General features: G+C 39.9%; 1 protein-coding gene across 7 annotated transcripts in view; it reads left to right on the forward strand.

The window, feature by feature from the left end:
* The window catches only part of tp73 (tumor protein p73), a 62,246-nt gene extending 50,273 nt beyond the window's left edge, over window positions 1-11,973 (forward strand). For all 7 annotated transcript variants that reach the window (XM_006641954.3, XM_015337090.2, XM_015337089.2 and 4 more), the window contains 8 exons: window positions 548-657; window positions 1,622-1,764; window positions 1,860-1,948; window positions 2,777-2,901; window positions 3,411-3,562; window positions 3,913-4,045; window positions 6,262-6,355; window positions 6,847-11,973. In XM_006641954.3, coding sequence (XP_006642017.2) covers window positions 548-657; window positions 1,622-1,764; window positions 1,860-1,948; window positions 2,777-2,901; window positions 3,411-3,562; window positions 3,913-4,045; window positions 6,262-6,355; window positions 6,847-7,173 — 1,173 coding nt within the window. In that variant the 3' untranslated portion in view covers window positions 7,174-11,973. The remainder of the gene's footprint in view (window positions 1-547; window positions 658-1,621; window positions 1,765-1,859; window positions 1,949-2,776; window positions 2,902-3,410; window positions 3,563-3,912; window positions 4,046-6,261; window positions 6,356-6,846) is intronic.
* The last annotated feature ends 204 nt before the right edge of the window (window positions 11,974-12,177 follow it).

Here is a 12,177-nt window from a genome sequence, read left to right on the forward strand (position 1 = left end):
AGCACCATCTAGAGGCTTAGAAATACCTGCCTGCCAACCAAGACTGAGTCTGAATTTTGGCACAGTAAGCTTAACAGTAACATCGAACAACGGATTCACTTCAGGATTCAGGATTTTCTTTCACCATGTAGCTAAAGAACCATAAGCTCCGAGCTATATTGATTAATCAGTGGAGTTGACAAGGGCTAATAAATTAAATCCACCCACTGGAACAGTGCATTTCAGCTTTTGCTACAGTCTTGTCTTGCATCAGGAATTCTCAACCTCTGGCCCATAGAATCCACTCCATTACAGAATTATCCTTAATTATTAAATGGATAAATAGCATGATCAAAGCTACATTATTGGTTACATTATAGCAGTTACATTATTGGTTGTTGTATTTAAGTATTTTCATAGAGCAGTTGAGAAAGCTGCAGTAGTCCTAACTTATATCTTAAGCAAAATTTCACTTTGCCTTTCGGCTCATGTCCTTGTGGTTGTTCTTATTCATTCAAAATCCATTGCATTTCAGCAGGCTATTAACTTGTTTGTTTTCCTTTTGCAGGTTGGAACTGAGTTCACAACGATTCTGTACAACTTCATGTGCAACAGCAGCTGTGTGGGAGGAATGAACAGGAGACCCATTCTGATCATCATAACTCTGGAGACACGAGAGTAAGGGGCTTTTTCTTATAGGTCCTGCAGCTTCAATGCAAGCTATGAAAATGTATGTATTTATATACATTTCTTTCATGTGATTTCAAACATGTATAAGATTTATTCTTCAGCTTTGTGTTCAGTATACTAAAAGGTAAAGCTTCATTTAAGCTGTTAAATTGGCAGTATTTCCGCCCTGAAGCCTGGATTTCTTAGATCTGTGAAGCTACGCAAGGCTGAACCTGCTCAGTACTTGGAATGGAGAGACCTCTAAGGCAAGCCAGGATACTGCTGTCAATGATCTTTATCAACCACTGGATGGTGCTCTTCCCCTGGCACATGTTTTCCAAACCACGATATAGGAAAAGAAGGAGGTCCTTCAGAGGAGATATTAAACTGAGTTTCTGACTTCTTGGTCAATAAAGGTCCCAGGATCGTATTGTTAATCCCAGTTCCTGGCTAAATTCCACTATGGGCTTTCTCAGCCTGGCCTTCCTATAGTTTTCCTTAAATCAGATGGTAAAGTAATAGCTCACTTCTCTTCTTGATCATCTTTGTAGTGTGGCAGTGGGCAGTAAATGGCTGCCATGTGTGTGCTGCTCTTTAGATGTGAATGAACAGGGTCCCCTCCTATATGTAAAGCACTTGGTGATGTTTCAGAATCAAAATTCTATACAAAGGCAAGTTAGTACTGAGCGTCACATGTCAGATAATGAATACATTTAATTGAAGCAAATTCTATAATGTGTCTGGCACCAGTTTCTTCCATGGTTTATACATTTTAAAGACCAGCCAGTTGTCATTTAAAGACAAAATGTGTTTTGAGTAGCAAAAAATAAAATACTGTTGAAGCTATAAGGGAGGTCCCCTAATGTTGCTTATAAATAGGACTCTGTCCTTTAATACCGCTGTATATATGGTGGAGTTTTACATTTGTTGTCTAGTTTCTACCTTTGAATTCTAAGCTTGTGGCTCTTGGCAGTGGTCAGGTCCTGGGCCGACGGTCGTTCGAGGGGCGGATCTGCGCCTGCCCGGGGCGGGACAGGAAAGCAGATGAGGATCACTTCCGGGAGCAGCAAGCCATGACTGAAAATGTGGCAAAAAACGGCAACGCCAACAAGCGCAGTAAGAAACGCGCCCCTAGCTTGGTCCGCGTGCAGCGTGTGTTAGTTGGTGAGCTATGATTCCCGCTTCAAAATCCAAATTTCTCTCTATTTCAGCTTTCAAACAGACTCCTCCAAGCATTCCAGGACCAGGGATTAATACCAAAAAGCGTCGACATGGGGAAGAAGAGATTTACTATATTCCTGTAAGTCACAAACATTGTCAGATCACATAGCCAGAAGGATCACAGAGGGTCAGATACTTCACATAGTTCAGGGGTTTAGTTTTACATGTGCTTTATTAAAACAGCACATTTTAAGTCTGTAAACTTTATTTTTAGGTTATTCACCAGGTTTTCTGGTGCACATTGCTTGGCAAGGTGTCTTTTTCCTCTCTTGTGTAATGTTTCGTGCATCCTTCTTGTCTTGCTTGGATGGCAGTGGAGAAGTGAACATGCTTCTGTATTTCAGAATTCAGAATAAAATAAAAAATTAGAACCCTACCATTTTAAAGCTCTGAAAAGGTCCAGATTTGTGATCTCTCCTCTCTACACACTCCTCTATGCAGTCTTAGATCTTTACAGTCTGGCCTCCCTTGTGCATCTAGAACCAAGTAGCACTCCTTCGATGAGCCAGTGTTTTCCTATGTTGCATAAAGACTCTAGGAAAATCTTCTAAAAAAATAACAGCAACACTGCTAACACTTACAAATCGGAATGTAAGTTTTGAGCTTTGACATGATTTATTGTTTGTTGTTTTTAGCCTTTTTGTTATCATTTTTATCTGTTATTTTTGTGCAGTGCTTTTGAAAGATTTGATCATTTTAAAGGTGCCATACAAAATAAAGATGATTTTTGTTGTTGACATTGTTATTTTAGCAAGCTTTGTAGAAATTGGTTTCTGCCCACTCTGATTTTTTGTTAGTCGAAAAATGACGGCAGGCTGGTGCCATACTGCTCCTCCCTTCACATGTTTTCCTTTAAGGTCTGCTGGCCAGCTCTGTCTTCCTAACCCTTTCTGGGTGTGTTGGGCAGGTACGCGGAAGGGAGAACTTTGAGATCCTGATGAAGATTAAAGATAGTCTGGAGTTAGTGGAACTGGTCCCTCAGCAGCTGGTCGATTCCTACAGGCAGCAGCAGCAACAGCTACTACAGAGACAGTGAGTCCCTCTACAGTCATGCGTTCTGAACTCGTTGCTCCCTTTCAGAGGAAGAAGAAGCAACTATTCCTCCCAGATACATAGAACAACATTGAAATTCTATAACATGCATTTCAGTTCAGTACCTGCAGGTCCTGCTTGTGTGGTTGAGACAGCACATGAAACAATGAGCCCTAATATCGGCACAGGTTGCCAAGAGCAGTAACTGTGATTGGCCATTAGAGGGAGCATGCTCCATTTCTGCTCTTCTCCACTGATGAACCTGAGCCTAGCTGTGCCTGCAGGCTGTGATTCTGATGTCTGTCCAGTACACTGAGGAAAGCTTCTCAGAGAGAGCACTAATTAAGAGCTTATGGGAAATACACTCAGTTGTAGACATTTTTATGCCCATTTTTTGTTAATTTCATTCTTTTGTGTCGACTGGCCTCAGTACGAATGCTGTCTAAAACTGGGCTACGAAATTGCGGAGTGCGAGTACTGTACGTACTGTTATGCTTTTTCAATTGCAGAAGTCACATCTCCTCGCCCTCCTCCTACGGCTCTGTGCTGCCCAACATGAATAAGGTCCACGGAGGAATCAGCAAGCTGCCATCAGTGAACCAGCTGGTGGGCCAGCAGTCTCAGCAGAGCCCCAACACAGTCCCCAACATGGGGCCCATGGGTGAGGCTTCGCTGTCAGCTTCTACATGTGTAAAACAGGCCAGTCTCACACAGATGAGCTGCCTTTAGCCCTGCTCGCCCAGAGCTCAGATTTGTCCCCCCATTCTGAGTGACTTCCATTGGAGACAATGACTGCCAGATTTGTTATAAATTAAGCATCTCATGCACAGATTCACAGACCAAAAGCCTGTTACATAAGCTTGTTTTTTTCTTTCTTCACAGTTCTCAGGGTTTTAAATATATTTACATTCTAAGCCTTATTATTACTTATTATTGCGTAAAATACTGGAGAAGTGTTACACAAATGTGTATGTTTGCCCATTTTGATTGTGTCTGTTTGAATCTCTTCAGGTTCCAGCATGCTGAACAGTCACCACATGCAGACGAACGGTGACATTAACGGAGGTCACTCCACGCAGACCATGGTCTCTGCTCCCCACTGCACCCCTCCCCCTCCGTATAACCCTGACCCCAGCCTAGTCAGGTACTTCACCCTCCCCTGATGGGGCCCCCCATTTCCCTGAGAGAGCCACAGCCCCCACATCCCCTCCCTGGTCACAGTTCATCCAGAGAAAATATCCACTCATGTACCAGAGTGCCACTGACATTACACTGAGATATTCATTCACTCCTTCCAGGGCTATCCAAGCCTGGTCCTGGAGAGCCCGTGTGTCTGAAGGTTTTCGAGATCTCCTCTTTAAAAAACGCAGCACCCGAAGAGCTGGGAGAAGCTGTTTTTATTGTTCGGTTAAGATCGTTAAGAGCCAAGTTGGAATGAAAACCCACAGACACACTGACCTACCACGACCATGACTGTGCTGTTATAGACAAAAAAATGTGTTGGACTAACATTGCATGATCTGGGGGCCTGTATATTAAATGTTTCCCCCTGCCTTGCAATGGGGTTTCTTTAATATCTCATACTTTAGGACCTATCACATTCAGAACATATAACATTCTGCATTTGCTCAAGTGACGCACGTGAATGTATATTTTCTCAAATCACTTTTCAACCTGCTGTAAGGGGAAATGGATTCTTGTATTTTTTTAATTCCCTTAGATGTCTTCTAGTTAAACGAAAGTCTGTTCACATTTTGGTTCAGGGCTTTATTTCAGCCTTGTATCAGGGGTTAAAATGTGTTTGATTCATTTTTAGTTTTTAAGAAACCACTCTCACTGTTAACACTGCCTTTTTATAACTCAGAGTTCACTTTACTCTAAAAGGTTCACATTTCAGTCCTGCTATAATATTTATTGCCCCCAAACACATTCTTTTCCTGTGTCTTTGCTGCTCATGTATCAGACTTTTAACAAGATAAGTTGTTGGAGTATTTTTAAAAAAATAAATCATTTTCTGCTGGTCAGAAAAAAGGTTCCTGTTGGTTGAAATAATTAGTCATTTGTGTATGTTAGAGATTTGTGAAACAAATACCATCACTGGAAGTGTAGCACAAAGATCTTGGTAACAATGAGACTTCAGCATAAAAGTAAAAAATATATTATCATGGCTACTTTTTAAGGGAGTAGCATCTGTCCACACAAACATCATCTCTTACTTGATTCATGTTTCAGTGTTTCTCCTCTGCTTCATTCTTGTTCTTCATTTCTGTTTCGATTACAAACCATGTTGACTTGTCTGCTTACAGCAGACAAAGGTTCTGAAATGATTTCTCTAAGATGACTGAAAGAGACAGCAGGGGCAGCACAATAGCCTTGCACCAAGCTTCAAATTCATTATTGCAGCATTGTTTGTGCGACAATTGTGTTTCCCCCAATGGCACTTCCTGTCAAATTAGAGAAGCCTTTTTCTTCAGGAAGACACATCATGGTGATTAACAATCTAAATGGAAACAAGAACCAAAAATCTCTTACAATACACATAAAAGGAGTGAGAGTGATGAATGGGCAATATAAACTTCTGCTTCATGTAAGAAACACTCAATTTATTTGTACTTTAATTACAATATTTGTTTAGTGTATAGTGGTCTTGCCATATCTCTAAATGCATTCATTTCAGGGTCATTTCTGTCATTCTCCCAGTACTTTTCTGCATTGGAATTCTAGGTGATGAGGTGCTCCTTTTATATACATTAAATATTCAATAAAAAAGTTAGCAGAATGCTAAAACAAATGGGATTGTGAATGCTTCCAAGTTTGTATTATACACTAATTATTAAATGTTGCTATAATATATGTGATACTGCATTGGTCCTGTAGACCAGATTTTTTTATCATTGTATTTATAATAAAAAAATTAAATAAACAAAAAAGGCTTAAGAATCATTCATATTTAAATCTGTATGTTCATTATTGAAAGTGTTTCAGCAAATAAAAAGAAGGCTGCACGCTATGTGAGCTGAGAGTTAGGTTAGGATCAAAAACTAAATAGTCATATCTGGACTTTGTGTTAGTGATGGCTGGCTGAATGACCAATAGGCAATTCTGAAGTGTTCTCATAAAGGAAAATGTTTTGGCCAGTGGGGATAATCACCACAGCAGCACAAAGCTATTTAATGTAGTAAAAATTGCACATTTTAATTAGTAATTTTAAAATGCATACTTCAGCCTTTTAAATTCCCCTGCTTTGGATTTTACATAAATAGCCCTGTTCTTGAATATATACATTAGCTGTGGTGGGACTATAATTTATAATGAACCTGTCCCCTTGGTCTCAGTGGGATTCATTTTCTTTCTGAACAGTTTTTTAACAAGTCTTGGATGCCAAAACTGCATTGAGTACTTCACATCCCAGGGCTTACAGAGTATGTACCACCTGCAGAGCCTGTCCATGGAGGTAAATATCCCATTCACTCTCAATCTTTTTTAATAAGGATATTGTACAGATATTGTAGTAGACAGATTGCAAAAAAAAAAATGTTAGTTCGTTTTGTAGGTCCTATCCCTGGTAGGTGAAGCTATTTACCAAAAGTGATTCTTTTGTGGTTCAGCACATTGGATGCTTTTTTTAAATTCAACAAGCAAGCAAAAGTGAAAGGTGTAAAAGTTGTAGAGCAGCCTGATATGCCGCTGAAAACCCATTTGGAGTTGAAGCATTTTGTAATTCTTTTCAGCAAATGACGCTTAACGATGACCTTCACAGTCTTAACCCATGTAGAGTCTTGATTTTTAATTTTGCATTCATGCACCACAGCATGTGGCTCGAAGGGCAGAAACACTGGAAGCGATTAGGGTGCAGAGAGATGTATCTGTGGTGGTCCTGTCGTCCCAGGGCTGCGCCCAGGCTGACCAGACTGACCACATGCCGGTTTGTGCCCTTTGCCGCAGGACCTGGGGGCCCTGAAGATCCCGGAGCAGTTCCGGCTGGTGATCTGGCGCGGCCTGCAGGAGATGAAGCAGGGCCACGACTACGGCCAGCAGCTGATCCGCTCCAGCAGCAACACGTCCACCATGGCCATCGGCCCCTCGGGCGAGCTGCAGCGCCAGCGCGTCATGGAGGCCGTGCACTTCCGCGTGCGCCACACCATCACCATCCCCAACCGCGCGGGCCCGGCCGCAGCTGAGGACTGGGCCGACTTCGGCTTCGACATGCCCGACTGCAAGGCGCGCAAGCACTCCATCAAGGAGGAGTTCACAGACAGTGACATCAACTGAGATCCCGCCCGGACGACCTTGGGTTCTTCGTTTTTTAAATTATTCTTATTTAAAGTTCTGAAGTGAGAGGTGGGGGTGGGGGGGGTGGAGGCCAATGTTTAACGGTATCCGACAAAAAGGAGAACAAGACACGTCCGTTGCCTTCTTTTTCCCGTTTTATGGGGAATTTTGAAAATCCAGGCACTTCCAGAATTTTCCTGCTTTAGTGGTCCGGCAGGGGTTTTGGAACGCAGGCCTGCGGTGATTTGTGTTTCTTACATTTCGGTGGCCTCTCTCATGTGATACACTTGTATTTCGACAAAACTGAATAATGAAAGGCCGTGATAAGTGGAGTGTTGTTGTTTTTTCTCTAAGAAATTGACAGCTCCAGCAGCAGAGATGAGCACACATTTCAGTTCACATTGTCTGGCTTCGTGTAGGAAAAGCATGTTTTGCAGCTGAAGGTGTCAAAGCGCTGTATGGGATCCTAATTCCCTGGTGTGCGTTTTCTTCTCTTCAGGATTCAGTCCCGAACTTTTTGTTTTTATTTGGAAGAAAACAGATCAAAGATAAAGGCAAGCAAGTGAAAATTTGGTGTGGAAGAATAATACATTCAAACTTGATAACTGTGAGGAAATGCTGTGCATTATGATGTTCAAATTCCCTCACATTAAACAAGCAGCAATAATGTGGTACAAAACATTGCATTAGAAACTGTGTCTGTAAACAAATTTGAGCCCAACTCCCCAGACACTCCTTCTCATCCACACGACCAGCTTTGGACTGAAATACGGGTGTTTTCTTAGGTCCTTTCTTTATCTGCAGTGGTTATTGATTTTGCAGCACATTAATTTATTTGATGGACTGCCAAATAAATGTGGGGAGAAATAGAAGTGTTTTTCTTGAGCACACTAAATCAGTGAACTATCCTCACTTATGTGTTTATATGTAAATTGTTGCATTTGAATTTTTTTTACCTTGTGTTGTTGAAACAAGTGTTCATTGTGTTTAAATGTTGTTTTAGAGATCAGCTTGCAGACTGCTGCATCTGCATTGTGTATATTGATTCTGAAGATATGGTAATTGTACATATATATGACTATATTGAAGAATACGTGAACAATCACGTTTGTGTTATTTTATTTTTGTGAGGACAACTTCACATCTGAATTGTGACACAAAAGTTTTTATAAGATTTGTTTTCCAAAAACCAAATACAAGATTGTCACTTAGTGTTTTTTTCTTTAAAGAAAATGCTGCAAAATGAAAATTCTAGTAAATTTTTAGCTCACCCACATGTGTAAGGAACTGTACTTCCTTTCAGACATTGGGACTGTTGAATAGTCAACAATTTAAGAAACAGCATCTCTGAAAATGAGTTACAGGAGATTAAGACATTTAAAAAGGTGTGTTGTTAAAACGATCTATTTAATAATATTATTTCTCACAAAATTAATAAATTTTCTGTGCAAACTAGGATGCTATTCTGATTTGTAAAGTTTTATTTTTAGAAAGAGATTAACTAGGTCAGAAATTAGATGCGTAAGTGCTGTATTTTATTTGGTCTTCCAGACAGAGCATTGATATATAATCACATAAGGTGAAAAAAAATCATGTGCTACGTCACCAAGTGATTTGTGCACAATACTTCATGTTCATAAAACCAGTTCAGATGCACTTGAGGAAGTACAGTATCTAAGATTGTATTAGTACAAAATGAGGAATGTGGTGGCTAGTAAAATTTATGAGGAGCGCTCAGTATGTGCACCAGTATTTAAGGCAGCTCAAACAAATCATTTCTGCAGGTAAAATAAACATACAGCTTTAGTTGTGTCATAATTGGTTAGTTGATTCAGGACAGACTTTATGTGAGTCTACTCTCTTGTCTGTGTCCTCTAGCTTAGTTTCTATGCTAAGACATTTTAAAAGTCTGTATAAAATTTAACTACTTTACCATTTAGCGATTTCCCTATAATCAATCTAATACTACTAGGAAGTGATTGTGTTTCACACTTACTTGATAAATTAGCATTTTCTTTTTCCAAGACACTTCTGAAATTCCTGATTTATTGATCGCACATATTGATTTTCAGGGCTGTGTGTACACTACCTGCCACCATTTAATCCTTTGGAATCCTGCAAAACAGTTTTCCTGGGAGTGTTCTTTTGTGTCTGAGACGGGAGGGTTGTATAGTTAATTGGTTTACTTAGCTTGCCGCACATACGTGTTAACAACAAGTGGAGTAACTAACTGTATATTGTTAATGTGACTAGATCAAGGTAAAAATAATTTGATACCTTCCTTATTCTCAATATATGTACAAATTGAGAAGCACTTGAAATGCATCATATGCCATTGTTCTAATACTGTTTTGCTGCACTTTAATGCCTCTTGGTATATCTATTATTCAGACATTTGCATGGGTATTCTGAGTCTCATACTTGGCATACACAATACTCAGATGATGTACAACAAGGTGACTAAAAACCCAGAACAGAGCTTAGACAAATCATTTCTGAGCAAAGCTAATTGGAATAATTAACACAACAACTTCTATTATTTGAAATCTGTTTATGCTTCCTGAGCAGCATGGTTTAACTTTCCCGGAAAATGCTGATCACCCCCTGAGCGTACTGAAATCAAAAGAAGGATTACAATAGCTGTTACTCCCATTTTTCTCATCTGGTGAGATGAGGAAGCAAATCTAAAAATGTCTGCAGCCTTTTTGCTGGAGGAGCCCAGAGTTTGGGTCAAAAGCACCTGCATGCAAATACCTGTTTGAGATATCTGTCACCCTTTATGTACAAATATATTTCCTACTCTCCGTTCTAAATTAATTCCCTTTTATTTTCCAGTTGTGACCTCATGTCCTTGTTTTGTTTGAGTCTGAAGAAATTTCCTGTGTTAACCCAATCAGAACCCCAAAGTATCCTGAACATGTAGATCTTACCCTACTTTCTTCCAGACTAAACAGTTTTAATTATTCTAACCAGTCTGTAAATGATGATTCCCTGAGACCAGGAATTGTTTTTGTTCTTATTTGAACTCAAACTCTATACTATGCTTTTTGTGGTACGGTGCCTACAAAGCATATCACTCTGCAACTCACAACGGGCAACCCACTGTAGCTAACCAGGTGTGAGCCTGGTCAGAACCTGGATGAGAGACCTCCTGGGAAAAATTAAGGTTGCTGCTGGAAGAGGTGTTAGTGGGGCCAGCAGGGGGCGCTCACCCTGCGGTCCATGTGGGTCGTAATGCCCCAGTATAGTGACGGGGATACTATACTGTAAATAGGTGCCGTCCTTCGGATGAGACGTAAAACCAAGGTCCTGACTCTCTGTGGTCATTAAAAATCCCAGGGCGTTTCTCGAAAAGAGTAGGGGTGTTACCCGGGCATCCTGGCCAAATTTCCTATTGCCCCTTACCAATCATGGCCTCCTAATAATCCCCATCTACGAATTGGCTTCATTAATCTGCTCTCCTCCCCACTAATAGCTGATGAGTGGTGAGCGTTCTGGTGCACTATGGCTGCCGTCACATCATCCAGGTGGGGCTGCACACTGGTGGTGGTGAAGGGGATCCCCATTACCTGTTAAGCGCTTTGAGTGGAGTATCCAAAAAAGTGCTATATAAGTGGAAGCAATTATTATCATTATTACAAAATTTACAGTACCATCTGCCAATTGTACCAAGAGGCATAAAAATCACAAAATAAGTATCAGAACAAGCAGCGCTGGTATTGTGTTTTTAATGCCACTCAGTATAGATCAGGAGAAGAATGACAGGCTGAAATTGGATCCCAGTGGTACAAGAGTACATCTTCTCAGTTAGAGGTTAGTGGACTTGTGTTAATATTCTGTGAGATACTGTAGTTTAAACATAATGAAAGAGACCTATGCTGTTTCATTTGTGCCAGATGTTATATTCTATACTTTTCTCTATGATATCTGCAATCCTATTTTTTCTGCTGTGCTCTTAGGAACAGAAATGGTATTATTGTCATCTCTGTAGTATTTGATTGCATTTTCTGAATAAGCCGTTTTAATTCTCCTTGCAGGGCAAGGTGTAATGCTTAAATTCCGTTTTTAGTTGTGCTCTTAGTTGTGATAGCTTGAGATACACGTTTCATATTCTGTATATATGTTTCGTTATTTTACCTCAATGTTCAGGAAGTATCTTGTATTTACGGAAAACAGTTGCAGTTGTAATCGGAATTCTTGCATCCAGTCTTGAATGACCTTTACATTTGTTACGATTTGTTTTGTGCATTTTGAAGGGTTTCAGATGAGTGATACTGTTTGACCATTAATACTCTTGGCAGTGTCGTGCAATGCTTGTTTCGTGCACTTAATAAGGTTAAATTAAGGGACGCGGTAGTTAACAGTGAAGTTCGAACCCCGAGCCCTTTGTGTTCTTTTTTTTAGCATCACAGATCTTTCACGTTAATTTTTACATCCTTTTGTTTTAAAGAATTGGAAACACATTTTAACATCTTGTAAAATAAGAGTACCTCTCTGGTGGAATTCAATTCTGGTGCACGTACTGTAGCAAAGAGCAGCATTCAGTGTTATCCTTTGCGGTTACTCGCAGCTAGTAGCAAATTAAAGCACTTTATTGCTTTAAGTTTTTATGAAAAAATCACGTTTAAATGTTCACTAATGCTTTTCTTTTCAAGCAGTATTAATAATGTAATCCAAACTGTAAACTGTCGTTTATTGTTATTGTTATTATTAATATTATTATTATTATTGTAATGTTTCTATGTAAAAATAGACGTTCCAGGTGTTTTTGTAATACAATAAAGGACATGTAATATTGTATCTAGTATTGTTTATACAGTAGCAACATAAAACTTTTTTCTCAGAGGTAAAACGTAAGCCTGTAAAGGCATAAAATATAGAAGCCTGGTCTGATTTGTTTCAGGTGTTTTTCTTCTTAATATAGACACCGTGAACTATCGATTACTATCGATTAACCTACCACAAGGAGCCCGCATTCCGTAGATTAGAAACCCGGACATTATT

The sequence above is a fragment of the Lepisosteus oculatus genome, chromosome 25 (genome assembly GCF_040954835.1).
Source record: "Lepisosteus oculatus isolate fLepOcu1 chromosome 25, fLepOcu1.hap2, whole genome shotgun sequence".
Taxonomy (NCBI): domain Eukaryota; kingdom Metazoa; phylum Chordata; class Actinopteri; order Semionotiformes; family Lepisosteidae; genus Lepisosteus; species Lepisosteus oculatus.